The 25,171-nt window shown below is 47.8% G+C and overlaps 1 protein-coding gene across 1 annotated transcript in view; it reads right to left on the reverse strand.

Annotated features, from left to right (window-relative positions):
• Positions 1–22,659, reverse strand: part of LOC149354738 (uncharacterized) — a 46,952-nt gene extending 24,293 nt beyond the window's left edge. Inside the window, exons 1-8 of the mRNA XM_089576031.1 lie at positions 22,402–22,659; positions 7,456–7,926; positions 6,455–6,956; positions 5,359–5,616; positions 3,710–4,003; positions 2,099–2,233; positions 1,316–1,615; positions 10–216 (exon numbers count right to left, since the gene is read on the reverse strand). Coding sequence (XP_089432157.1) covers positions 10–216; positions 1,316–1,615; positions 2,099–2,233; positions 3,710–4,003; positions 5,359–5,616; positions 6,455–6,956; positions 7,456–7,781 — 2,022 coding nt within the window. The 5' untranslated portion in view covers positions 7,782–7,926; positions 22,402–22,659. The remainder of the gene's footprint in view (positions 1–9; positions 217–1,315; positions 1,616–2,098; positions 2,234–3,709; positions 4,004–5,358; positions 5,617–6,454; positions 6,957–7,455; positions 7,927–22,401) is intronic.
• Positions 22,660–25,171: the final 2,512 nt, after the last annotated feature.

Genomic DNA, 25,171 nt, shown 5'->3' on the forward strand with positions numbered 1-25,171 from the left:
GCTTCTGACCTGTCCGAGCCGTGCCATGAACTTGGGCACGCTGAGGATGGCGGAGAGGTCGCCAATTCCATCGCGTATCTGCTCTGCGGTGCGGCCCTGACTGTCGTGCGCGTAGAACCAGACGCCGTGGTTGCGTAGCTGGCTCGTCGAGCAGCCTAGGAACATGAATCGGCGGCCGCCAATCTTCAGACCAGACGACAGCGGAGGCTTGATGACCTACACAAAACGAGCCCATGGTTGAAGTTAGGACCTAATAGTAGCTGTGCATTGCCATCGCAGTGAGCACATCTCTCAAGTTTCCTCAAGGTTCCTATCCAATATTTATTCAGTTTTGAGCCCTCCTCTGTACTCCACCCAAATGAATCCATGCAACAGCGGAACCAAAAAGCGACACTGAAATCAAATTATAACAGGCAAATGGAAGTTCATCAATGCGAGTTCGAAATGTACTACCACTGCTAACGTACATTTGTCGTATGAAACTGTTGATTTCCTGTACATTTTAGTGCTAAAGCCCTTATAGCCGCACTCTCCAGGTTTCAGGGGTGTCGTGCGTGTGCAGCCCCTAAGTAGTAAATGTAACTGGCTCACTGGTTCAGTGGACACCTCTGACTAGGCAGTGGCATCCACCAACAAATTGCGGGTTATGTGCATTTCCTTTCCTGAAAACAAGCGGAAGGTTTCGGCTACCTCGATTTTTGAGGAAAGAAAAGGCCCATAAATGGCTCCCTGGGTCAGGGGACACCTCATTCTCCCTTTAAGGTATGTAGCGTTGGTGTACACCTGCAAAAGCCGTGCTTTTGCACATTTCGTGCTTCGCAATGCTATACCGCCAGCCACTTTTTTGTTGTGAAAGCAACACTACGCCAGCCAGCTCGGCTCGTCGCTTGGTCGCACATGAGTCGTATGCCGTGGCCCACGAACAACCTTGAGCCGCCGTTGCCTAGCAACGCCGCAGCCGCGCTCCAACAGATGGCGCCGCCATCGCCGCTGCTATCGCCGCTCACTCCACATGTGCTCCGCTGAGGCAGAAGGAGAGGAGGTGTCTCCCCGCGGGGTGTGTGTGTGTGTGTGTATATGTATATATATAGTAGATTCTAGTCGTTATGGAGAGCGCGAAAGAGGGGCAACAATGAAAGAAGGAAGAGAGGAAGAGACAACGCGCTAAATTGCTTTCGCGATTCAACTAGGGTTAACCAGAGCTAAATCACAGCCTATTTTTTTTTCTCGTGCTTCAGCTACTGCACCTGTTCAAAAATTAAGCCTGCTACGGCTGCTGATTCACCGGGCGATGCTGAACCTCTATACACCGTACCGCGTTGAGGAAGTCGTCCTTGCAGGCACCCAGCGAGAAGGAGATGAGCTTGCAATTGTCGTCACGCACGACGATGCGCAGGGCGTAATCTGGGTCGAAGTGCTGAAGCAGGCGGCTCTTGCACACCAGCTGCGGCGGCAGGTAGACGCGTCGAGTGGGCGTAAGGATCACCTTGCGCACCTTGACCATATGGGACGGCAGCTCCTGGGCGATCACCGAGCCTGTGAAGGCGTCGGTGCTCTGCCGGTGCGCCCGATACCGGAAGTACAGGTGCTTCAGGGCGGTGCGGAACAAGAACACCTGCGCGCGGTGTCACACTGTTCTTGATGCGCTGGATTAAGTGTTGTTGCAGGGTTGCAGAGTGACCAGGGCGATAAAGAGACAATAACGTTCATGCACAGAAAGCGTCCAAAGGGATTCAAGGAAGAAAAGGTAGTCCGAGAAGAAATGAAATAAAAACTAAAAATACATGATTAGGCTTTTCACTTGAAATGGCCCCTTGAGAGTTAGCTCCTGAAAATTTCATCGAATCACTATTCCATGTGCCCCTATTCATACCCAACAATTCTGGACAAAAACATTTTTGAGTGGTAAAACGTTTATGAACGCAATTTTTGCAAATAATGGAAGATTTCACTGTAATAATCAATATATCCCCAAATCACTCGAGCGCAGTCTTGCACTTTTTTCTATTAACGTTTTTACTATCGTCAAAAGCGTTCCCCACTGGAGCAGGGGCATGGCCATTACGAGAGCCCTTAAGCCTGCCAATAAGGTTCTCACCCTTCCCTGGCTAAGCGAGAAATAGATCTCGAAGAGGGCTTCTTCCAGGGCACGGGGACACTCCTCGGCACGCGCAGCCACCTCGTTGAATGTTTCCCGGCAGCTCTGAGCGTCCATCGCGAGCTCATCAGTGACCTGCAAAGGCGACAATCCACGTGTTGCTCGTCCGCGTTCGAATGTGTCCTTTTCAAGCACCGTTGGAGTAATCCGCCCGCTTTGTTCAACTTTGGTTTCGGGGAGGTGCCACATAGAAACAAACCAAATGACACCATAAGTCCGCAAAAATGTGCTCATAGAATAATGACGCAGTTTTATATTTACGTCAGGTTGCGGTACAGTGCGATATGCCAGAACAGCCATGGCAGCAAATAACCGAACGAAGATCACCTCTATTCATCAAGAGCGAAGATCCGACCACACGGTCTAGCCTACTTTTGAAGCACCATCCGTTCACTCGTGACAATCCTTATCAAATTCTAGAGGCCCGTGTACTGTGCATTGTCAGTGCACGTTAAAGAACACTGCGTGGTCGAAATTTCCGGAGCCCTTCACTACGGCGTCCCTCATAGCCTGAGTCGCTTTGGGACGTTGAACCCCCATAACCCTTATTTAATTCTGCATTCAGAATGGTATGGTGTCGTATGGGGCGTTTAACGTTCCAAAGTGACAGGCTATGAGGGAGGCCGTAGTGAAGGGCTCCGGAAATTTCGACCACCGGGGGTTCCTTAACGTACAGACGCCCACAGACCTAACACGAATGACGGAAAGCGTGGCCTGGACTGCCGTCAGCGCCACGAAGCGATATTCATTGGTGCGAGACAATGCTCTCAGTATGTTTGCGGCGGTTGACGACAGCTGGTGCGCAGCTCGCTTTTACTTTTTCCGCTTGTGCCCGATCTGCGCGTGGACAGCGCGCTGGTCACGGGGGCGTTTGCGCGCTTTTTGCTCGCCGATTCGGCCTCCACGGCCCCGGCAACGCTTTTTACAGTTTTCTTATGACGGCAATGCCCGCTAAGCTGACGCGGTTAGCACCTCCTATCGTCAGACACCGCAAACATTCCGGGAGCATTATCTCGCACCCGATGACTATCGCTTCATGTCGCTGACGGCAGTCCAGGCCACGCATTCCGTCATTCGTGTTAAGTCTGTGGGCGTCTGTACACTGACATCGCACAGCACACGGGCACCTTTGCGCTTCGCCTTCATCTAAACAAGGCGCTTCGGCCGGGATTGAACCCGGGTCCTCCGGGTCAGTAGCCGAGCAGCGTGGCCACTGGGACACCGCAGAGGGTACGTTTAGAATGTACTTGACATGAATCTTCATGAGGTCAGGTACATGAAAGTTATGTCATGTACTTGATCTCATCCCGATGTATACATCGACATGTAACAGCAATCTTGTACTGACTGTCATGCATGTCTGTCGGTTTCGGGCAGTTTTGTTAGGCATGAACGCACCCTATAGCGAGCGGGATGCTTGGAAGTGACAAGAACAAGAAATGTTCACGGGGAAACGCGGTTCGATGCCGACGTTTCCGGGAAATTTTCAATTCGTCCACTTTTGATATCTGTTGTTGGGGGTAAGAAATCCGTGCAGAGTCAAAACCCTACCTGGAAGCTCTCGGACCAGACGCTGAGCAAGGCGTACATGACGCCGAAGTCCTGCACGCTGGGTCTGGCCACTGCCTTCAACTGGTGCGCCTGCAACTCGCGCACGGGCGCGTAAAACACCTGCGTGTTGTTGCGCGTGCGCAGGATCAGGTTGCAGAGAGGCGCCCAGTGGCGCGGTCCGCTGAGCGTCAGCCGCATCACACGGCTCCTGCCCAGAACGTCGGCGCCGCACTTGAAGGGTCCTTCGCCGAACTCGACGGCCCGGTCCCACGGGGTGGTTTCGGATAGGTCGAACTGCGTCAGGCAAGGCGGTGGCTGAGCAGGCTGCTGCGTCCCTTGTTTCGAGCCTGTCTGGACTCAATTTCTATTTTTTATTTCATGGGTGAGGGAACAAACGCAAGTTAATGACATCCTGGTCGAAATCAAGAACAGTGTACAGGCAGGCTACGTAAGGTGAAGGCACGATAATCAACGGTACCTTATACTAACAGACTGGATTCCAAGAGAGGGCAAGCTTAGCAGTGTGAGGCAGAGAGTAAGGTGGGCGGATGAAATTAGGGAGTTTGCGGAGATAAGTTGACAGCAGCTGGCGAAGGACGGGGTTAAACGGAGGGATACGGAAAAGCCTTTGTCCTACAGTGGGCACAGTTTGACTGCTGCTGCTGCTGATGATGACTGACCTCATTTTCAGCGCCCATCATCTACACTAATGGCTGTCTTAAGAAGGACCTCCTATGGGCCGCCATTGTCACAGCTTAATGTTTGCCTAACAAAGAATGCAGTTAGGTCACGACTGTATTGTCACCTTACCACTATGCTTTTTGTATAGGATAAGGATATACGCGCTTTGGGCTTGGAAGGCGAGGTTCTCCAAGACACGGGCTGAAAATGCAGTATACCCGACGTTGAATTCCTTCTGCGGTGAGGCGAAATCTCTTCCAGCTTTTTTTTGCCGTAAAACTAAGCTTTCGCATGCCAAGAATTGAGCGACAATGCATATCTACTAGGGCAGTCGTTTTGGCATTTTTGCGTGCATGCCCATTGTCCGACGTCCGTTACTGCTTCTACTGAAAGGAGAGAGGCTAAGAGTCTCGAGCAAGGAAGGGAGTTGGACAAGGTTTGAAAAAAATTGAGAGAGACCAGTCACTGAGAAACAAGCTGAGCAGTTAGAGTTAAGGTGCGTAAGGAGCAGTGGACGCTGACTGGAAGAGCAAGTCCAAAGACAGGCCCCAGCAGTGCTAAAATACGTCTTATGTCCCTTAATATTCATCCTACACTTTTAGTAGACAAGCAGTCAGCAGTCACTCGTCCAGGATTCTATACAGGTTTCTATACAGGCCTTGGTTTCTATAGCGCGCCGTGTTGTGCGCGCCCGTTCCTGCGCACAGTTAGCGCTTTCAAAAACCGTACAGATGGTAACCCAACTAGCCCCACCGGTAGATCTTCTAGCTCTCTTTTATACAGCTTTTCTCGTGGTCCGTCAACTTTCCTTGTATTCCCACAGTTGGCCTTCTAGGCAAAATGCAGAACTCTACGACTAAAGGAAACTGTAGCGGAAGGGAAACCGTAAGGGTATAGGACAGTTCTTGGAGACAGCTAGGCTTTCTCTTTAGCGCATTGAAAGCACTTAACGATAGAGCGCTGCTCACCTGTGGCAGGTAGTCACCCTCGCGGTTGCACTGGCTAGTGGCGCTGTTACCGGCGCACACCTTGTACAGCAGCGGCGGGTGCAACAGGTGCAGGTAGACAATAGTGGCTGTTGGTGACATCTTGCGTAGAATAATACGGCAGATGTTCGAGTACCGCACCAGCAGCCGGTATAGCGTGGAGCTCCGCTTGCGGACGTCCACGAAGTACAGGTACAATCCATTGGAACAGTGCTCAAAGTGCGCATTGCACTGCGTCACCTGGTGGAAGAGAAGGCGTTCAGAATACAGCTCTAAAACCGAATTCTTCTGCTCACACTGTGAACTTACAGTACTTTCAAGAATCACAGGTCTATCCATGTCGGTACAGTTTTGCGCCATAAAGAGTGGATAATACATTCCTGGCGCTCCAAGTGCTATATGTAGGGAGAAGCACGGTCTATTACAGCCCTTGAGAGTCCTTTCTAAGACTGAGGCTGGACACGGTATAGCATCCACATCTGCGATGTCATGCAACATAGCGTCATTCCTTCAAATCCCTTCAAAGCCCTAAGAAAACTTGAACGATGAATCGCAGGTCGTTTATACTGGCCGCAGTATATAAAACTGTTTTAAACCACAGTGCCGTGCAAAACACCGCACCTCTCTCTCTCTTACTGGTATTTGTAATGGCTATAGGCACCCCATAAATTTTTCTGGAGCTGCTCGTTACATGAATTTATGCTCCCCGTCAAGCAAGCCAATCCAACAAGTGGGGCATGGAGATGAATGGAAAGGGCCCTTGTGTAAAGTGCTTGGCTATCATGCAAGAAAATTTCCCTAGCCTTCGTGCACCCATGATATGATCTGGGAGGATAGCATTAGTTTTAATGTGCATATATGAGCTTCCACTGCCGTCGTATCGCCTGATATAGTGCCGACTACTCTTCTCATATCCTCCTTGCAATTCAGGCTGTGTTTTTAGGTTACCATACGCCCTCACCGACAGCAGCAATGTTCATTCTCATGACCATTCACCATGCAACCATTCACAGCTGCCATAACTCTAAATTTTGAAAGGACTCCGTCTGAGAACACCTATACTGAAATATCATGTCACCTTAAATCCTTCAGACGAGGGCGCAGGCGGCGGCGGCTTGAGGCTCCTCGTCGTTGAGGACGGCGTACGCGACGTCGAGACCGGCGAGCTCTTCAGTGAGGTCAGCTTAGAGTCGGGTGACTCATTGTTGGGGCAAGGCGTCTTCCCTGGCGAGCTTGTCCCATCTGACGGGAAGCTAGACTTGGTCCCTCTTCCTTTCTTTCCCCGCTTCACAGGCTTCGTTTGACCGGAGGGGGAGGACAAAGACTTGGACGACGAGGGCGGTGGCGGTGGTGGAGGCGACGTGGTGTAGGCGCTGTCAAAGTGCGCCACAAACGTGTTGTACCCGAGGAAGCAGCCGAGGGCAAAAGCATTTACGGGTACGTCCTTGTGCTCCATGGCGACCTCGCTGCCGTACGGGTCGCAGTGCTCCTCGAGCTCCTCGGATGCGAGCCACCATTCTGGCGGGCCGGACTTTGCCGCAGCCGTGCCGTTATTGGCCGCGTCCTGGTCTTGGTCGCACCTGCGGATAAGAAAGTAACATGGGCATGCGGAACCAAAAGCCGGTACAGGCGCATGAAGCGATATCTTCGAACTGAAATGGCGGTACTGTCACCACCCTCAACCAACTCAGTACGGTGGCTATGAGCATGCAGAAGCCGATAGTTCTTTAATTGCAAAACTATGAAACGAGATGTCTGCATAAACGCCTCTCCGTTTCTGAGACTGAACAGACGGAGGTGTCAACAATGATTCGCGCAATGAGTTGTTTATGAAGCTCGACAGCCTTTCCCCTCGATCACCATATAAATAGTGGTTCAATATGCAGTTGGATTGCCCAAATGGCGCTGCAGTCACCTAACCTCCAGTACGCACGCATCAGCTAGCCTCCGCTTTTTGAACCCATGTCAGGGCACATGAGGAGTTTCTCAACTTATACGACAGTACAGGCTTGACAAAATGATTGCTGATGCCGAAAGAAGGCAGGCAAGGGCAAAGCCGGAACGACTTGTCGTGCTCACCACTTAAGTACGATATGCATGAACGAGTCCTTGGGTGACCGCTCAAGTCGCACTGTCATGGTTGCTGTCCAGTTGAGGCTCTCGTAGACGGCCACCTCGCAACCGTCTCCGGCCACCACCTGGTCCACGGCGCAATGCAGGCCTAGCAGCCGCCGCAGCTGAGTTGCTGTCGGCGGGCCCCAGCCGGACTCCAGACAATGGACGCGCAGCGTCATCTCCCGGCAGTCCTGCTGTTTGCGAACGCAGAACCTGGACACCGATGGTGTCGGCCCCGGAAGCAACAACGGCTCTGTAGGAAGCAACAACGGCTCTGTAGGAAGCGTCATTGCGGCAGATGTCTATGCTGCCCTTTCAAACTCTTCGGCTGGCTTCTGCATTGAGTTCGACTACGTCTTCTGCTGGAGCGGCAGTCAAACTAGAAGACCAAGGGGCAGACCCGGAATTGCTCGATTTCTTGGCCTTTGATACGAGCTGCGAAGAGGTTTTGCACAAGTAATTATGGCTGAATTCAGCAGCTGCATCGTGGGCGTCAGTGACAGCGCTCCTGATGTTAGGCACCACGACTTCGTTCTGCCATAATAGCCGGGCATGCAGTTAACACGTCAATACCACTTCGTGAAACATTAAGCACCGCGTACTTCCAGCCTTGCTCGGAATCGCAGAGGCGGCTAGGCAATCTACAAAGAAGGAACATCTTGCAAAACGCCCTTGCAAGACTGCTGCAAAAATCATAGGGGTATCGAGATTCAAGCCAAGTAGTTTCCACCGATCAGGGAGATGACCTACTAATTAATGTTAAGGCCTTGGTAGACTACCTAGGCGATGGGCGACTGCCACTTGGGGCACTGCTACGCCTAGGTGGCGTAAGCAAGGCACCGTATAGGTCGATTAAAAGCTGGCAACTCAGCGGTGTGCATTGCATAAAGGATCACAGTATGGGGCACCATTAGGCCTAGGTCGATTACGGGCCTGCACAGCAGCGGAGTGCCTCGGCTGAATAATGAACACATGGGGCACCAACACCCCTAGATAGCCTAGGTCGATTACGGCCTGGCATCGTAACCGGCCCGGTTTCGGCCCGGCATCGGGTGAATTACCAACACGTGGGGCCTGTTGAGATCGACGTCAGCGGGCGTCGTTTGGAACCAGCCAGCACACCTGTTTCTACTGTATATGGCTGCAAGTAACTTGAGTGTGATTACTTTCGGGCCTGCCGCCACGGACCGCACGCACGGAGAGGACCCAGGTGGCAGCTGATTTCAATTACGGAGTTTGCCCGGTCGGAGTGCTGGACCAAAACGAAGGGGCTGAAGTTTAAGCAAAACCAGACCCCCTTTCCGAAGGGTCTGCACGTGTAGAACGCCGCCGCCTCGGGGAGACGGACGTTATCTTTCCCATCTGCCGTGACCGTGCCGGGGAATAAAGGGCCTCGTTTCCTGTGGCTCTTTGGCGTGCCAAGCACAGCGACAAGCTGGCGGGCATCATCTCCGACCCTCGCGAACATCTCCAAGCACGAGGAACCACTTTCCGGCCTTTTCATGACCTCGCGTTCCGGCCTCGAGCGGCGGATGTAATTTTATGAACAACAGATGTCAGTGACCCGCAGAAACCTTCGGCTGGCTGGAAACCATCACCTTCCGCAGTCGACGCTACCTCAACGACAACCTTCTTTCCCTCAGACTCAACATGTGACGGGGGCGTGACCCTAAGTGCGGTGTTGTGTTTGTGCGAACAAGTGAAAGCTCTTGGCCCCTCCCATTCAGGCGTGGGCGTCCTCAACCTAGGGACTTTAGGGAACGAGGAGGATATAAAAGTCGACAACGAATGCGGCAGAGGAGGAGGATATAAAAGTCGACAACGAATGCGGCAGAGGAGCTTTACTTCAGTCTTACTTCTATTCACCATGATGTAAAAATGTAAATAAACCCTCTCGTAATCTTCCTCCCATCACCCAACGCATTGACTTGGCGGCACTCCTGTCCTGGTGGTGGTGGGAACGGGTGTCGAAGCTTGACCGCGGTTCCGTCAAGCAGGCCCCACTCGCCCATGGGTGCCTAAATTGATAACAGTCCGACACCGCAGCCGAGAGCTTCGAATGAATGACAAGAACGTAGGCTAAAACTGCGTTAAAGTGGCCTAGTTCGATCACCGATCAGCACCGTGACAGAATGCTTCCGATGAAGGACGACCACGTTGGGCATTGCTAGGCCTTAGCCGATTACGGCTCTCCACCGCAGCGGAGCGCTTCGGAAGAATAACAGCTACGAAACGCCTCTTCAGTGAGCGCCGAAATCATAGCCCCAGAGCGGTTTCCCCTGTTCGTCTGCAATGGCATGAGGCTGGGTAATGAACCGGCGACCTTGTACTCGAGCAGGAAGCCGCAAACTTCTAAAAAACGTTGCGGTTCAACTACCTCTCCTGCCTCGCTGCTTCCATCGATATAGTTGCAAAAGGGTAAGGATTCATTATTGTGATACATACCAGTGGCTAAAAAGACAGGGACGAAGGTAGACGAGACAGGACGAACGCCGGCGTTCGTCCTGTCTCGTCTACCTTCGTCCCTGTCTTTTTAGCCGCTGGTATGTATCACAATAGTACTACCAACCAACTAGCCCAACTTTCTACGCTTAATAAGGATTCATGAAGGCTAGAACGGCATTTGTTCCCACCTTTCACGGCACAAAGAAATAAGGGTCCATTGGTAGGTCAGGTGAAGCTTATAGGTGGCATATTCGGCCGTTTCAGTGATGGTGGCGGCGCCACGCGGCCTCTTTCTCACGTAGCGAACCGGTGATCGCTCTTCCCTACCGGCGACTGCAATGGTTTGTAGCTTGAAGATGCGCTTCAGAAATGAGAATACTTTGCTATTGAACGGTCTGCAAATCAATGCACGTTCGAAAAAACAAAAGAGGTGTTCCTGCAAGTAAAAAGTGCAATAAGCAAAGTGCGTTAAGCAGGTTGGTGAGGTGTTTCAACCCCGTGGTTCGTATGTTTCTCAGCAACGTATAGTTGACTCCACGACACCGCGTCGTCAGTGCGTACCTGTTCGGAGTTAAACATCATACGACCATCGCACCGGATTGCGCCCGCATTAAAGCAGAGCAGGGCTTAAACACTGAGCGGATGTGAAGTATATCGTTGATTCCAGAAGAGTGCAAATACGGGCTGGTTGGTACATGTTTGAAGAATTGGAAAAAACAGCGCAACGGAAGACGAGACAAGAGAAGGACAAGCACCAGCGCTGGTGTTTCTCCTTCTCTTGTCTCATCTTCAGTTGCGCTGTTTTTTCCCATTCTTCATACACTGTTGATATTTTTTGCCGGGCGTTTGCAGCAAACAGATATTCTTCCTTCATTCCCGTATGTATTTCACTACATTGCAGCTGTCATTACGGCTGTGATCCAGCTTCAGTCAATTCAGGTATAGATTAAACGCGGCTTTCTGGCCACAGCCGCCGTGGGGACAGTGGTTATGGTGCTTGGCTATTGACCCGAAAGACACGGGTTCGATCCCAGCCGTGGCGGTCGCATTTCGATGGAGGCGCAATGCTAGGGGCCCGTGTACTGCGCGATGCCAGTACAGGGTCGAAATTCCCTGAGCCCTTCACTTCGGCGTTCCTCACAGGCTAAGTCGTCTTTGGACGTTAGACCCCATAAAATCCAAATATATCGCGATTGCGAAAAGGCGGTATGAATGGCAAGAATTTAATTTTCTCGCCATTCAATTTCATGTTTATTTCTCGAATGTAACGCGGAATGCGGCTGAATAACCGCAAACGTTTCTCGTGTACGTTTTTGTTGCGCCTTCTTACGACAAAAATTGAAGGCGGCACTTTGTTGACCTAAAGTGCGGTGAGGCGAAAGCCTTAAATGCGGGGTTGCTGCCTGTGTCACTGATGTGTGGTTAAGATGTTAAGCTTCGCCTGTAAGAGTGGAATGCGAGAGCGTCTTGCAACGCTGCCAGGGAGTCCACAGAGCGCCATCGCCTGTTCGGCTGTACGCCTTGCTCGTCGGTAAATTGGTTTTTGAGGAAAGGAAATGTATCTGTCTCACATATCTCTGTGGACACCTGAACCTCGCCATAAGAGAAAGGAGGAAGATGGGAGTGAACGAAGGCACTGAATTCACTAGACGCGCCTTTGTTCATTCTAGACCATCGAGCTGGAATGGCGGAGTGGTTAGCGTGCTCGTCTTGCGCTCCGGAGGCCCTGGTTCGATTCCCCAACTCGACCAATTTCCTACTCGGTTTTATTTATCTGGCCTGACTAGAAATGTTGATTAGGCTAATTGGGTAATTAAGCAATTAACTAAACTCAGTCCCACTTGGAGCATCACTATACCATTCCTTTAATTGGTTGCATGGTTACTAGCCAAAGTACAATTGGCCCTGTTTGAAATTCACGCACTGTGACGCCACGACCATTTCGACCAATTGAAAAGCGTGACAATTCTGTCGACAACTCCTCCTTACAACGATGAGGCATTAAAGGCTTCCACCTTAAGAGCCTATGTTTTAAAAAATGTGTAAAAAAGTTGGAGGATGCTTAAGCTTCCTATTGAAAATATTGCGCATGGATTCTGCGTGGCTATCTTTGCGTGTTTATTGCCACGCAAAATGCGACGATTAAGCGAGGTCGCAGAACGCGAGACATAATTCACAAAATTTGCGCAAGCCGAGCAAGGCTCGCAAACACGATACATCTCTCAAATAAAGTGCGCAAACCGCGTAAGGCTCGCACAGTAGGAGACATCCTCGCGTAATATGCGCAAGCCGGGTGAGGCTTCCAGAATGTCCGAGAGCCAAAAGTGAGTCCCAGAATGTGCAAGAGCCGAGTCTGGCTCACAGAGCACTAGACAGTGTCAAATGGAGTTACCATCATGATACCGATAATACCTTGCATGGCTGCAAGGCTCCTACATCACTGCTCAACACGTTACGCCAATGCCATACCTTAAGGCCTCCTCATCTGTCTGTCACTGCCTCATTCAGCATGCATGTTGTGAGATAACAAGCTTTGCAGAAATGGTGCTTCGTGGGATGGCTCTCATGTCTGTAGCATGCTTGCAAAATGACATAGATAAGGTCACCTTAACTGGCTTTATTAATGCCACATCCCTCATGATGGGTGCCACACAGTGGCTAAACAATTTCTTCAGTTTCTCCAAGTCCAGCAGGTTGGCGTCTTGATACAGGTTCTCACTATGCAGCACCTGCAAAAGGTAGCAGTACATGCAAAAAAATTCAGTTAATCTGTTTTCTGGAAATTCCAGAAAAGGGCACAAGTAGTTCTTCCATTAATGAACTAATGATGATTTCGAAAAGTTTCAGGTTTGAAATAGAGACACTGGAAAACCCGACTCAAGCACGCAGGCTGCTCAGCATCAAACCTGCACAAAATCTAATAACCGTGTCACACAGGCATTTTGAAGGCTTTCAAATGGCTATCAACTCAGTGGCACTTGAATGCAGCTAAATGGGCATTTCCAATAGCCACAGAGTCCCTAGAACAGTGTGGACATCTATCAAGATTTTGAAGGCTTTTCAGTGGTAGAAATTTGCACTCAGACATGGAGCACTCGCAACTATACACTAAGGAATAAAATCAAAGCAATTTAATCGCTGAAAGAATACTCAACATGAAATGTACAACTTATTTCACTGAAAAAAAAAAGAAGGCTGGCCACAAAACACTGCAGCAAGCATATTATCACTGTTGCCAATAGCACAAAAACAATGAATACCACCTTTTCAAAACTGCATGAGTGCTACAACAGCTTCCCAGCAAAATTATCAACTGTGACAGTGGCGCAACAGCAGCTTGGTGCGAGATGATGAAATATCTCTACGGCGATCAAGTATTCTGTGTAGCAGCGGCATAACTCCCGAGTTGAAGTGCAAATCTCAAAGCTCAATCTCCCACCTTAACTGTTATCTTTAAATACATATTTAAATTCATTAGAGCGTGCTTCAGAAGTAGGTGGTCAGATCATTCGAGAGGATACCTGCAAGCTATCTCAGGAGACTAAAGATCTGATGAAGAAACACCAAAGCATGAGGACGTCTAACTTCAGAGATAGAATAGAACTAGGAGAGCTATCGAAGTTATTCATAAGTGCAAGGTAGCCAACATAAGAAAGTTTAACATGGAGAAAACCTAGCATGCTCTAAAGCATGGAGGTAGCCTAAAATCAGTGAAGAGGAAACTAATCACAGGTAAAAACCAGATGTATGCACTAAAAGACAAAGAGGGCGATGTCATAAGCAATATGGATAAGATAGTTAAAGTAGCCGAAGAGTTCTACACAAATCTCTACAGTAGTGAATGTAATGAGAACGTTACAGAGAGAGGCAGTAGAGCACAGCAATGGGACATCCCGCCAGTAATGAGGGAGGAAGTAAAGAAAGCCTTAGGAGCAATGCAAAGGGGTAAAGCAGCTGGTGAGGATCAGGTAACAGCAGATTTGTTGAAGGATGGAGGAGAGATTATGCTAGAGAAACTAGCCACCCTGTATACACTTGCCTCGTGACCACGAGCGTATCAGGAGCTTGGAAGAATGCGAACATTATTTTAATTCATAAGAAAGATGTCAAGGACTTGAAGATTTACAGACCGATCAGCTTACTATCCATTGTATACAAGGTATTTACTAAGGTAATCACTAACAGACTCAGGACAACCTTCGAATTCGATCAACCAAATGATCAGGCAGGCTTTCGTAAAGGATACTCAACAAGAGACCACATTCATGCAATCAATCAGGTGATAGAGAAATGGGCAGAATATAACCAACCCCAATATATAGCCTTCATTGACTACCAGACAGCAATTGACTCGGTGGAACCACAGCTGTCATGCAGGGCAGGCATTGTGGAATCAGGGTGTAGAAGAGTGTTATGTGAAAATATTGGAAGATATTTATAACTACTGCACAGCTACCATAGTTCTCCATAAGGTCAGCAATAAAATTTCAATAAGGCAAGGTGTCAGGCAGGGAGACACGATTTCACCAATGCTATTCACCGCCTGTTTACACGAGGTGTTTCGGGCCTGAAATGGGAACAGTTGGGGATAAGAGTTACTGGAGAATACCTAAGTAATTTGCGATTCCCTAATGACATTGCCTGGCTACGCCACTCAGGATATGAACTGCAAAGCATGATGAATGAGAGACAGGCAGAGCAGAATTGTGGGGCTAGAAATGAACATGCAGAAAACCAAAGTAATGCTCAATAGTCTAGCAAGGGAACAGCAGTTCACAATTGGTAGCGAGGTGCTAGAAGTAGTAAGAGGATATGTATACTTAGGGCAGGTAGTGACTGCTGATCCGGATCATGAGAGGGAAATAACTAGAAAAATAAGAACGGGGTGGAGCACATATGGCAGGTTCTCTCAGATCGTGAAAGGCAGTTTGCCAATATCCCCCAAGAGAAAAGTCTAACACAGCTGTATCTTACCGGTACTCACCTATGGGGCAGAAATGTGGAGGCTAACAATGAGGGTTCAGCTTAATACAAGGACAACGCAGCGAGCTATGGAAAGAAAAATGATAGGTGTAACGTTAAGAGACCGGAAGCGGGCGGAGTGGGTGAGGGAAAAAACGCGGATTAATGACATCCTATTTGAAATCAAGAGGAAGAAATGGGCTCGGGCAGGGAATGTAAGGCGAAGGCAAGATAACCGCTGGTCCTTGAGGGTAACAGAGTGGATTCCATGAGAAGGTAAATGTAGCAGGGGGCGGCAGAAAATTAGGTGGGCGGATGAGATTAAGAAGTTTGCGGGGATACGGTGGCCACAATTGGCAGAGGACAGGGTTAATTGGAGAGACATGGGAGAGGCCTTTGCCCTGCAGTGGGTGTAGTCAGGCTGATGAATTTTAACTAATGTATACAGCACTCTATGCATTACAGTTATATTTGTCTGGCCTGCTACAGCCTAGAAATCTTCCATTACAAAATAGGGAAGTGGATAGCACAACTACAGCACAACAGTGGCTATGAAAACAGATATGGCACATCTGCAGGTAGTAGTCCTCGAAAGTGCATGTTTCTCAGTCAGAGCCAATAACACACTAAATTCACAGATGCCACCTCTCGTGTATGTCAACAGGCTATCACAGAAGCTCAGGCCAGGAAGACTATCAAGAAGGAATAGCACCCAGAGATGAGGGGCAAAGAAAGTACACAGCATGAGCAATGACTCACAACTGAATATACTGCCAGAAACCTCATTGCAATCGTAATTACAATTGTAATCATTGTAGAAAGGTTGTGCTTGCATTGCGCATGACACTATTTTTAGCTGAGCGGTCGGGAGCTTGGCAGTTCCTTGCATCTGCTAGACATGGTGCCGAAAAACAAAGGCAGCATTGGAAAAATTCCCCTGTCCAGATGGACAAGTTACAATGACCCACAAGATTGTGGAGATGAGGCAGCTCGGTATGCAAGTTCTACTCCCTTAATATTGGGTTGATGCAACAGCCGGCCTGGACAAAGTACACCTGCCTTCAAATCGTAATGTGCGAAATTTATTTGTGCACTATATAATTTGCACAATCTAAATTAGGCTATGAAATCAAAAATTTTCACTAATACTGCCTTCCATTTACTTTCATTTACTTTGATAGCACCTTTACCTTCAATCATGTAGCAAAGGAATGACAAAAAACACCACGAGCACAGTTTACATTTGTTAAGCTGTGCTTGACATTGTGCTTTTTTCACTTACTAATGCCTGTCTTCCATTAGTCAATGAGTGGGCAAAGGTGCTCAAGCTTATTAGGGGCCAAAAGGCCCTCACAACCTTGCACCTGGCTCCAGCATTCTTCAAAGAATGAGATAACTGGTGTATGTACGGAATTATCGCAATCCTATGTCACTTTTCTTCCAATGGACGCATTTCCTGATAGCTATTTTTGGCAAGGCTTTTGCATACAGAGGTTAAAACAGATGCGAAAACACCAGCACCTTGAAGGCCGGCTACAAGTCACAAAAACCTTTCGTTTACAGAATATATGCATGAAGGCAACAGAGCTGCAGAGGCAAGACATGTTATCCTAGCAGTAGCTGCAGTACAAGCACCACTGTCAAAAATCTAAAAAAGTTGTACTGCTGTTTTTTGCCCACCTGTCTCACTGTTGCATTCGTGAGTATATTTGGCAGGTCAAAATTTCTGGCGGTTATCAGCCAGGCTTCATTTTTTTATTTGTATGTTCTAACATTTGCGAGCACAAACTTTGTAAAAAAAATGTAAAGGACAAAGAAATGTGATCACGGTTAAAGAATGCAGTGCGAAAAGACAAAAACAAACGAAGAAATGGACACCCGCCAGTCCTGTCCACTTTTTCATTTGTCCTTGTTTTTTCACACTGCATTCTTTAACCATGATAACTGACCAACAAGTCCAAACCGCCACTTTAGTTGAAAAGAAATATGGCCTTTCAATTGTGGTCATTCCATACTTACACAAGTTATATTATTCTGTAAGAACTCTACTGCTCTATACGAGGTCGAAGTGCCTTTCTGATGCCTACTCAGCTTATTGAGCTTTTTAACAAATGAAAGATGGGAGCATGTAAGCGAAACGAGTGCAATGTCGAGCACGTTGCGACTTGTATAGATAGTACTATTGGTGCTCTGTATCTAACTTGTACTCGAAGGTGTATAACCAGAAGAGCTGCTGCATCAGCCAGACATGACAGGTGTACGAACTTAGTTCGAGGAACACTGGCCTCACGTCTCGCTGCTGGTTGTAAGACATTCCTCTGTATTCCGAGTTTTCTAACACCACCATCATTTTTTGGCACCGTGACCATATCATACAAGAATTTGAGACCTACCGCATACCTAAAGAAAATATGTGTGTAAGCCAAGCATTAGCCGTTCTATGCAATAAGAAGTCTAAGTGAAAAAGATTCGATGTAAATTAGAGAAAGCCTTGTCGTTTTTGTACTTCTGCTTCTATGACTGCTTGCTGGATTTTTTCTTTACTTGGAAGCATTCTTCCATCCCTTATCTCTATACACTATTCCTCTGCCAAATGACTGAGTAAACCAAATAGCAATTCCTAAGTAGGGAGGGGGCCTTCCACAGTGACCACACAGGGGCCTTCAAGTTCTTGCAGCAATCAAAACATCCCTTTGTAACACTGGCCCTGAATGCACCACTATACTTTTGTGGCAGGCCAAATACTTATACAATTTATGTTTCAAAACCACACAGAAATCCACAACTGCCATTATCAAAACAACCTAGTAATGTAACCATAAGCGTACCTGGCCAGCATGATCAGCATGGAAAGGTGCACAGCTTGTGTGCAGCTCCTAAAATGAAAGCAAATTCACATGATTAATTGCAATTTCCACAAAGACATTCTTGAAAAATCATGTTTTTCAGCTCATGCCTGCCTTATTGCTCCTCCAGCAATGAGGCAAATCTGAGCACAGCTCGGGGTGAGCTGGTGGTATCACATTATGCACCTGACACTATGTGCATCAATCCATTTGTATGAGCTTGGTAATGATAATGGTGGGTGGATGAGATTAATAAGTTTGTGGGGATACAGTGGCCGCAACTGGCAAAGGACAGGGTTAATTGGAGAGAAATGGGAGAGGCTTTGCCCTGCAGTGGGTGTAGTCAGGCTGCTGCTGCTGCTGATGATGACAGCCTGAGCACACCTACAAAGTATAACTGTGAACTCGACCCAGCAGCACTTTACTGTGTTGAAAGAGAACAGGTACAATTGAATTGCTGCATTACCTTGTTATTATCATTAAAAAGTAGAGGGCTCTAAGGACTTTCTAATTTACATCGAAACGAATGGGTTACATTGAACTTTCACGGATTACACTAACAGGCACTGAAAATCCAACACAGCTGCCCAAGAGAATAATAGGCAGCCGCGCTAGCCTTCTTTTGCACTATGCTACCTGATACCAGATTAAAATTCCAGAGCAATTTACTCATACTCTAGCACTGGGATACATTATGTCCCAGACTGATGCAGCTGTCTTACTAAAGGCACAGAAGCTTGCAGTGTGGGTCATGTGTGCTGTGGCGTGAACACATGCACAGGATCACCTGCTACTATTCAAGTCCCCTGAGTACACAAATGCAGGTCCAATAGAAAACCCACATCAAAAATTTGGCTAGTCTGGTCGGCCAAGCATGGGCCAGCTGATAGCACGAAGCAGCAGGTGCGACACGTACCATCATCATCAGCCTGACTACGCCCACTGCAGGGCAAAGGACTCACCCATGTCTCCACATTAACCCTGTCCTTTGCTAGGTGTGGCCACCATATCCCCGCAAACTTCTTAATCTCATCCGCCCATCTAACTTTCTGCCACCCCCTGCTATGCTTGCATTCTTTTGGAATCCACTCCATTACCCTTAAGGACCAGCAGTTATCTTGTCTTTGCATTACAAGCCCCGCCCAAGCCCATTTCTTCCTCTTAATTTCAAGTAGCATGTCATTAACCCGCGTTTGTTCCCTCACCCACTCCGCCCCCTTTTGGTCTCTTAGACTTATCATTTTTCTTTCCATAGCTCACTCTGCTGTCCTTATGCTGTCCACGTGTTTTATTCTTTGTAATAAGGCATAAAGTATTTACACGGATTACCACATGGCATCCTCCTATGACCGCTAAATAATTTATAATCAAATTTCTTTCTCCTGCTGTATTTGTTTCGGTTTCAACAGCTGAATGATGGCTGTGACGTCAAAGCGAGGTTATTGGTCGCGTGAGGCATGAAAAACTGCAATACAATTGGTACTTCTGGCTCTTAAGGAATGCTGGCGTCAGCGCTGTAGCAAATTAAAATGATGAAGCAGCGATTATAAGTGCAGTTTTTCCACGCCTCACATGACCTATAACCTCTCTTTGATGTCATAGCCACAGTCAAATTGTTCACCGAAACAGGATGGCAGAAAAATTTGATTATAAATTATTTAGCGGTCGCACGCGAATACCAGATGGTGATTCATGCATAGTAGTGTCTTCCGCATCATTATAGAGAAGAAAACATGCCACCAAGATTAGGTGTCTATACTCTTTTAAGCTGAACTCTTTTCATTAGCCTCCACGTTTCTGTCCCAAAAGTGAGAAACATGCAGGCTAAAGAAAAGATTTCAGCTTAAGTACCAAAGTGGCTCTAATCACACGATGAAGCGGAAAAACTCTCGACACTTGAACATAAAACAAATATGAATGCCAACAAAATTTTAGATTCTTGTAAGGCTATCAAGCATTTCTGAATATTGTAGACTGCACTTTCACACATACAGTACGCATCTATGCCAAGCTCACATTCAGTAGCCCTGTTTTCCGGCTGTAATTATCACGGTCTGAGCTCAGTTACAGATTTAAAACCAGCCAAAAGATGCAACACAGGAAAAGAGAAGAAAACAGGTTGGACTATCAATTGAATTTTTTGTGAAGGAAAAGAAGGCTCGCATGAAGATGCGCACACATCATGACCCACACCAGCGAAAGGCAGGACAACAAATAACTGTCACTGATATACAAGCACGTCATCTAAAAGAGAAAATTCTTTCCGTTGAAGATTGACTAAAGGCTTTGCTACTCATGCAGCCGTTGCCTTGGAGATATGCATCAAATACCTTACAGATTTGTTTACCACTTCTATACACCACTGAAGTGTCACAGAAATCAGGCGTGCACACTGATGGTCATCTTATGATTTACACTCACGACATTGGCACTGTAGTGCCAGATTAGAAGCTGCCTACCCCCTAACGAGTTAGTGCTCACTCAGGAACACATTAAAGACACCTTCACATATCCCTGAAGTAGTTTCTTGCACAAGCTAGCAGAATGTGATAAACCACTTCTTGCAAGTCCTGAACCTAGTTTTATGGTATACCATACTGCTATCCCAGTTTTTAACAGCAGCGCAAAGGCCACCAACACAATGCTTGGCGCAAAAATTACATTTAAAAATTTTCCCGCCACTCGATTTGAACTCTTGAAGTCTACACAAAGGACTCCATGATAACAGTTCTGAGGTGAATGGCAGTTCAGCCTAGCCTCTGGAATCTGTGCCAAAAAAAAAAAAACGGAGTCGACGCATCGCAATTTACTTCCGAAATCAGCCAGTGCTGATGACAATTGTATGTTTTGCTTTCTCTGGCTTATAAAGCTCCACTTTCAGAAAAAGTGACGTCTTTGTGGTTAGAATGCGGAACTCCATCATCACAGGTAAACTTCAGTTTGCCATCAGTGTCCCTTTAATGCCTCAAAGTTGAACATTAGCTCCATCCATAGAGGAGGGCTGTGCATAAATTTCGACCACCAAAGATTCTTTAACATGCCCTGACATTGCATAACACACGAGCAAATATGCATTTCGCCTTGTCGAAACGAAGCCACCGCAATTCAATCCCGCGTCTTTGGGCTCAGCAGCCGAACACCAATGCAGTAGGCCACAGCAGCAGGTGAAAAACAAAAGAGAGCCCTTAATAGGCAACCTAACTTGCCAAAATCAACATAACGAGGGGTCACACAAGTAGCAGTGGACTAGGAAAATAAAAGCTACTTGTGTCGGAAGATGTCTTCAGTGCTTACCTCAAAAGCCTGCTTGCTTGCTGGGCATCCTAGCACCAAGTGAAAGGCTGGCACAGCCATACTGGAGAGCTTGGAAGAGGCATTGTTGGTAAAGCTATGTGGAGCTTGCTGCAAGGTAAAAAGACACATTTAACAGCAGCACAGTGCAAAAAATGGACTAGAATCAAGCATGTAAGGCAAAATGCAAGGCACAAAAAGGAGCCGGTCGCAGAATGGAGCACGACTGTTTAACCACATTTCGAAGTGGGCCTGGCAACAAGAAATTCATAACCACGGCAGTCATTCACAAGCTAGCCTCAGATGAGACATCGTTTGCATATCGATATCCAGCATCGTTTCTACAATACATGCCACCATTCAAAAGAACAGACCAACACAGAACAATATTTTCAGTAGAAGGCTGGTTTGCTTCAAATTCTGCATGCGTCCCTCAATTTGAAACTGCATGATTAGCACTGATTTCACATTCTCACAGGTATGATGAATTAATAGTGCCAATTGCAGAAAAAGCACACTTTTTCCTTTAACATCAAATAAGGTATTGGAGAGGTACCTCAGCATATTTAAGTCAGTCTGATTTATTTGCGCCATTGGTTATAATCATGAAACAATAAAGTTTACTCTTCGTACATATTAAAGGCTCAATTACCCTTAAATTTCACTGCAACTTCGGGATTTAGGGCAAATGGAGCTAGGGCACCTGTGTGCATTGTGCAGTTGTTTGTACCATTTCAGCTCCGAGCCAAAGTATGAAACAGCGAATGCCAAAATAGAGGCGAAAAACTTCAGAGCAATTTGTTTTTATCTCACCGTTCTGCTATTCAAGGCTCGACTACACTGGCTCGGGTATAAGTACGAACGCAGCTGGATCACACGGAGCTTCGTACCTTAAATACACAATTTCTAAAAGTACAAGTGAAATACAAGTGAAAGAGGAGGAAGCTCAATCCTAACGCATGCAGCTGAATCGCAGTCTCCGTAGTTAAACTGCTCGAGCGCTGTTACTTCAATTACAGCGTAACATGCGGCGAGAATGTAAAGCCCGGGCAGAAGATCTATTGGCGGGCACATATTCCATTCTCGGCGAGAGATGAATGGCAGTACGGCAGCAGTACGGCGCCGATATCGCGCACCCGCGATCGGATCAGCTGTGCATATTTGCATGGCATACTGACCATGACCGTGTGACCACTGACACTACACGCGCATTCATGCCCGTGTGCCGCCAGCAAACAACCTTTCAGCGCTGCGTGCTGCCGCGATAGGCACTGCGTCTTCGCGTCTCTGTACTAGCTGTGTTGACGTGGCCAGTTGTGCGCAAAGGCTTTGAAATAATGTACAGGTTCGAAGAAAATTAACTTACCCCCAAGATGCGAGATGTCACCTGGGTAGTGGTCTCCCACCAGCTGCTCCGCCATGGAGGAACTGAGCCCCGCCGTCAGCATAGCGTTTCCAGTGAAGGCGCGCAAAGGACGACGCGCTATCCGTCGAGCCCGCTGACGCACGCTATACACACAGGTTTACTCAGCACCTTAACACGTTTTCGTACATCGCACCAGCGAATTTCACTGCTGTCGGCACATCACATATCGGAAGAGTGACAAATGCTCATGCCAGCGATGGTTCATGCTCTCGGCACCACAAAGGAGGACCACGACACTGTACTGTCCCTCCCCAGACGCTGCGTTCGTTGGCTAGCGCTTCGGCCAGTTCCGGCTTCCTTCGGCCCGTTTAGAAAGGCATCGCCTCCAGGCATTCCTCCAGGTCGTCTCTTTCGGGCTCTATGCTTTTGGGCAGTGCGATAGCAAAGGACTAAAACCAAATGAAACTTTCGTTACAAAAATAATTAAGTTCTTGTGCACATATTAGCATTAAAAACTTGAGAAATTTGTGACGCGTGGACGCATGAATATGCGTGTCGGTACATGCGTGCGTGCGTGCGTGCGTGCGTGAGTGGGCATGGTCTAGCGAGCGCGTCAAATCCAAAGCCTATCCGACATGCTGCATGGTTCAAGGTCTATTGAAATAGGTCGCGAAGCCGGAGCCCGAATGCGGTCCAGAACCAAGTGCTAGCGACATCAAATTATGGGTGGAACTAAAGCGCCAAAATGAAATGAGTGGACAAACAACTAGAAGAGGAAAATAATTAGGACATATTTTGTGTTTCAAAAGCATTCAAAAACAATTGCAGTGATTCCTTTTTAAAATATTTTAGTTGTGTGCATTTTGTTAGAAAGTATAGCGCTTGCTTAGTAAAAATTTATGACAGCGTTCGCTCAGAGTAGCGGCAATGGCAGCGGGACGATGCCAAGGTTGACGGTGCTCTGATGTAATACCCTGGTCATATCTTTTGACCATTCTGCTTGCTTTTGTTTGAAACTCGATTCTGCTAGCCCTACTTTTTCCTCGTTGCTTGTTGCTCGAGTTCTTGGTGTGCATCGTTCGTGTACAGTTTCCGCTTTTGCCTTTTGCCAGCGCTTCTGTTTAGTTTCGTTCCGTTGGGTGCGGTTCTGTCGCTTTTGCCCCCAAAGGGCATCGTCTGTGGCCATGGCGCCTCCGTACGCAAAAAAGAGGTGTGCGGTTGCACGATGTGCGAGCGATAACCTGTCTGGCGGCGTCACATTTCATCGCTTCAGCGCGACACCTGCGACATTCAGCGCGACACCTGAGGCGAGGACGAAGGAAAAAGGCACAACGAGAACTGACTACCTAAAAATAGCGTTGGTGGTCGGCACTCGTGTCTTCTTTCTTCGTTCTCGTGTCGGGTGTCGCGCTGAAGCGTCGCGGCGTTCAGCAGTTTATTTTTCCCGCCAAGCAGCACCTGACGCTGACGTCACGTATATGACGTCACTAAAACACGTGACTTTGACGTCGCGTTTTTGTTTTAATTATGACGTAAGTTTTTAGTTGTCCACGCATTTCGAAGACGGCGCTGGCTGCGCACCACAAGCCGCCATGTTTTGAACGTATGGGCTTCTATGGAGCCTACGCTACCATAGTACATCTACCTTGCATGGTTTCTGAAATCAGCGCCGTGAGCTTCGCTTCTTTTCTCGTGCTGCTGCTGGGCGCTCTTGCGCACCGCTGTTACTGTGCTGGAATTGCTAAAGAAGGATTACCGGTGTGTGCTGCCGGTGGGCGCGCTCTCATCCAAGAGTGGTAGCAGCTCCCAATTAAGCGATCCGTCGGGGCATATGTGTTATGGATGTCTGGTCGACAACGATAATGAGGTCAGCAGTGCGGTGCCGTCGTTTGATGAGTCGAACCTTTCGGCCTATTGCACTGCTAACTTCGTTGCAAAAATGCCTGGCTCATAAGCAGCGACAGTGGCCATTGTTTCTGTGGTGTGTTTCGATTACAAGACGGCGCCCTTCTACAGTGTGGCTTCCTTGGAAACTTAGTCGGCGGTGTGCCTGCAACGCCTGTCGCTGTCAGCTCAAACTGACCGCCTGCGAGCGCTGCCTTCTTTTGCGATGTGAACGGTGACGGGACACTTACTGCCTGTGGCCGGAGCTTATAGCAAAAGCGAAGAGTGTTTTGTGTGAAGGTTTGACGAAGTGCGTGTGTCAGTCTGGACCCTTAGCAAGTCATACGAGATGCGACATGCAAAAGTGGTCCGCCAGTCGCTTCAGCAGAAAGGAGTGCGGAGGTTTTGTACGTTACTTCAATCGAGAACTGCCCATGCAAATATTTCAACTCGTCTCTTGCCTAAACAGCATAGTAAAGAAGCTAAAGCAACAAGACTGCTGTTTCCATGCTGTATATTGATTCCGCGCTCGTGCTACAGGTGGGAAATATGTAGCAGTTATTGGCGGAGTTACAGCCTATGAAACGTGCAGCTTCATGCAGTTGCAGGTTAGGATATGCGCCTTACTTGGTATTGACTTTGTGACCAGACATAGACATCTGTCAACTAAAAGAGGCTATAGGATTCTGCAGCATTATGTATGCTTCTGGACACTGAATACCGGCGCGTCACCTCTCTTGAAAGCACTCAGATTTGTGTACTTATCAGTACGTTTGAGATGAGAAAATTTTATCAGCTTCTTTTCTTTATTTTATAATTAGCTATACGGCATGTTGCACAAAAAAATGTTTTAAGGAACAGTATTTCAGTTTAGAGTAGAACAGTT

This window comes from Amblyomma mixtum, chromosome 3 (assembly GCF_055824585.1).
Source record: "Amblyomma mixtum isolate Tamu chromosome 3, ASM5582458v1, whole genome shotgun sequence".
Taxonomy (NCBI): domain Eukaryota; kingdom Metazoa; phylum Arthropoda; class Arachnida; order Ixodida; family Ixodidae; genus Amblyomma; species Amblyomma mixtum.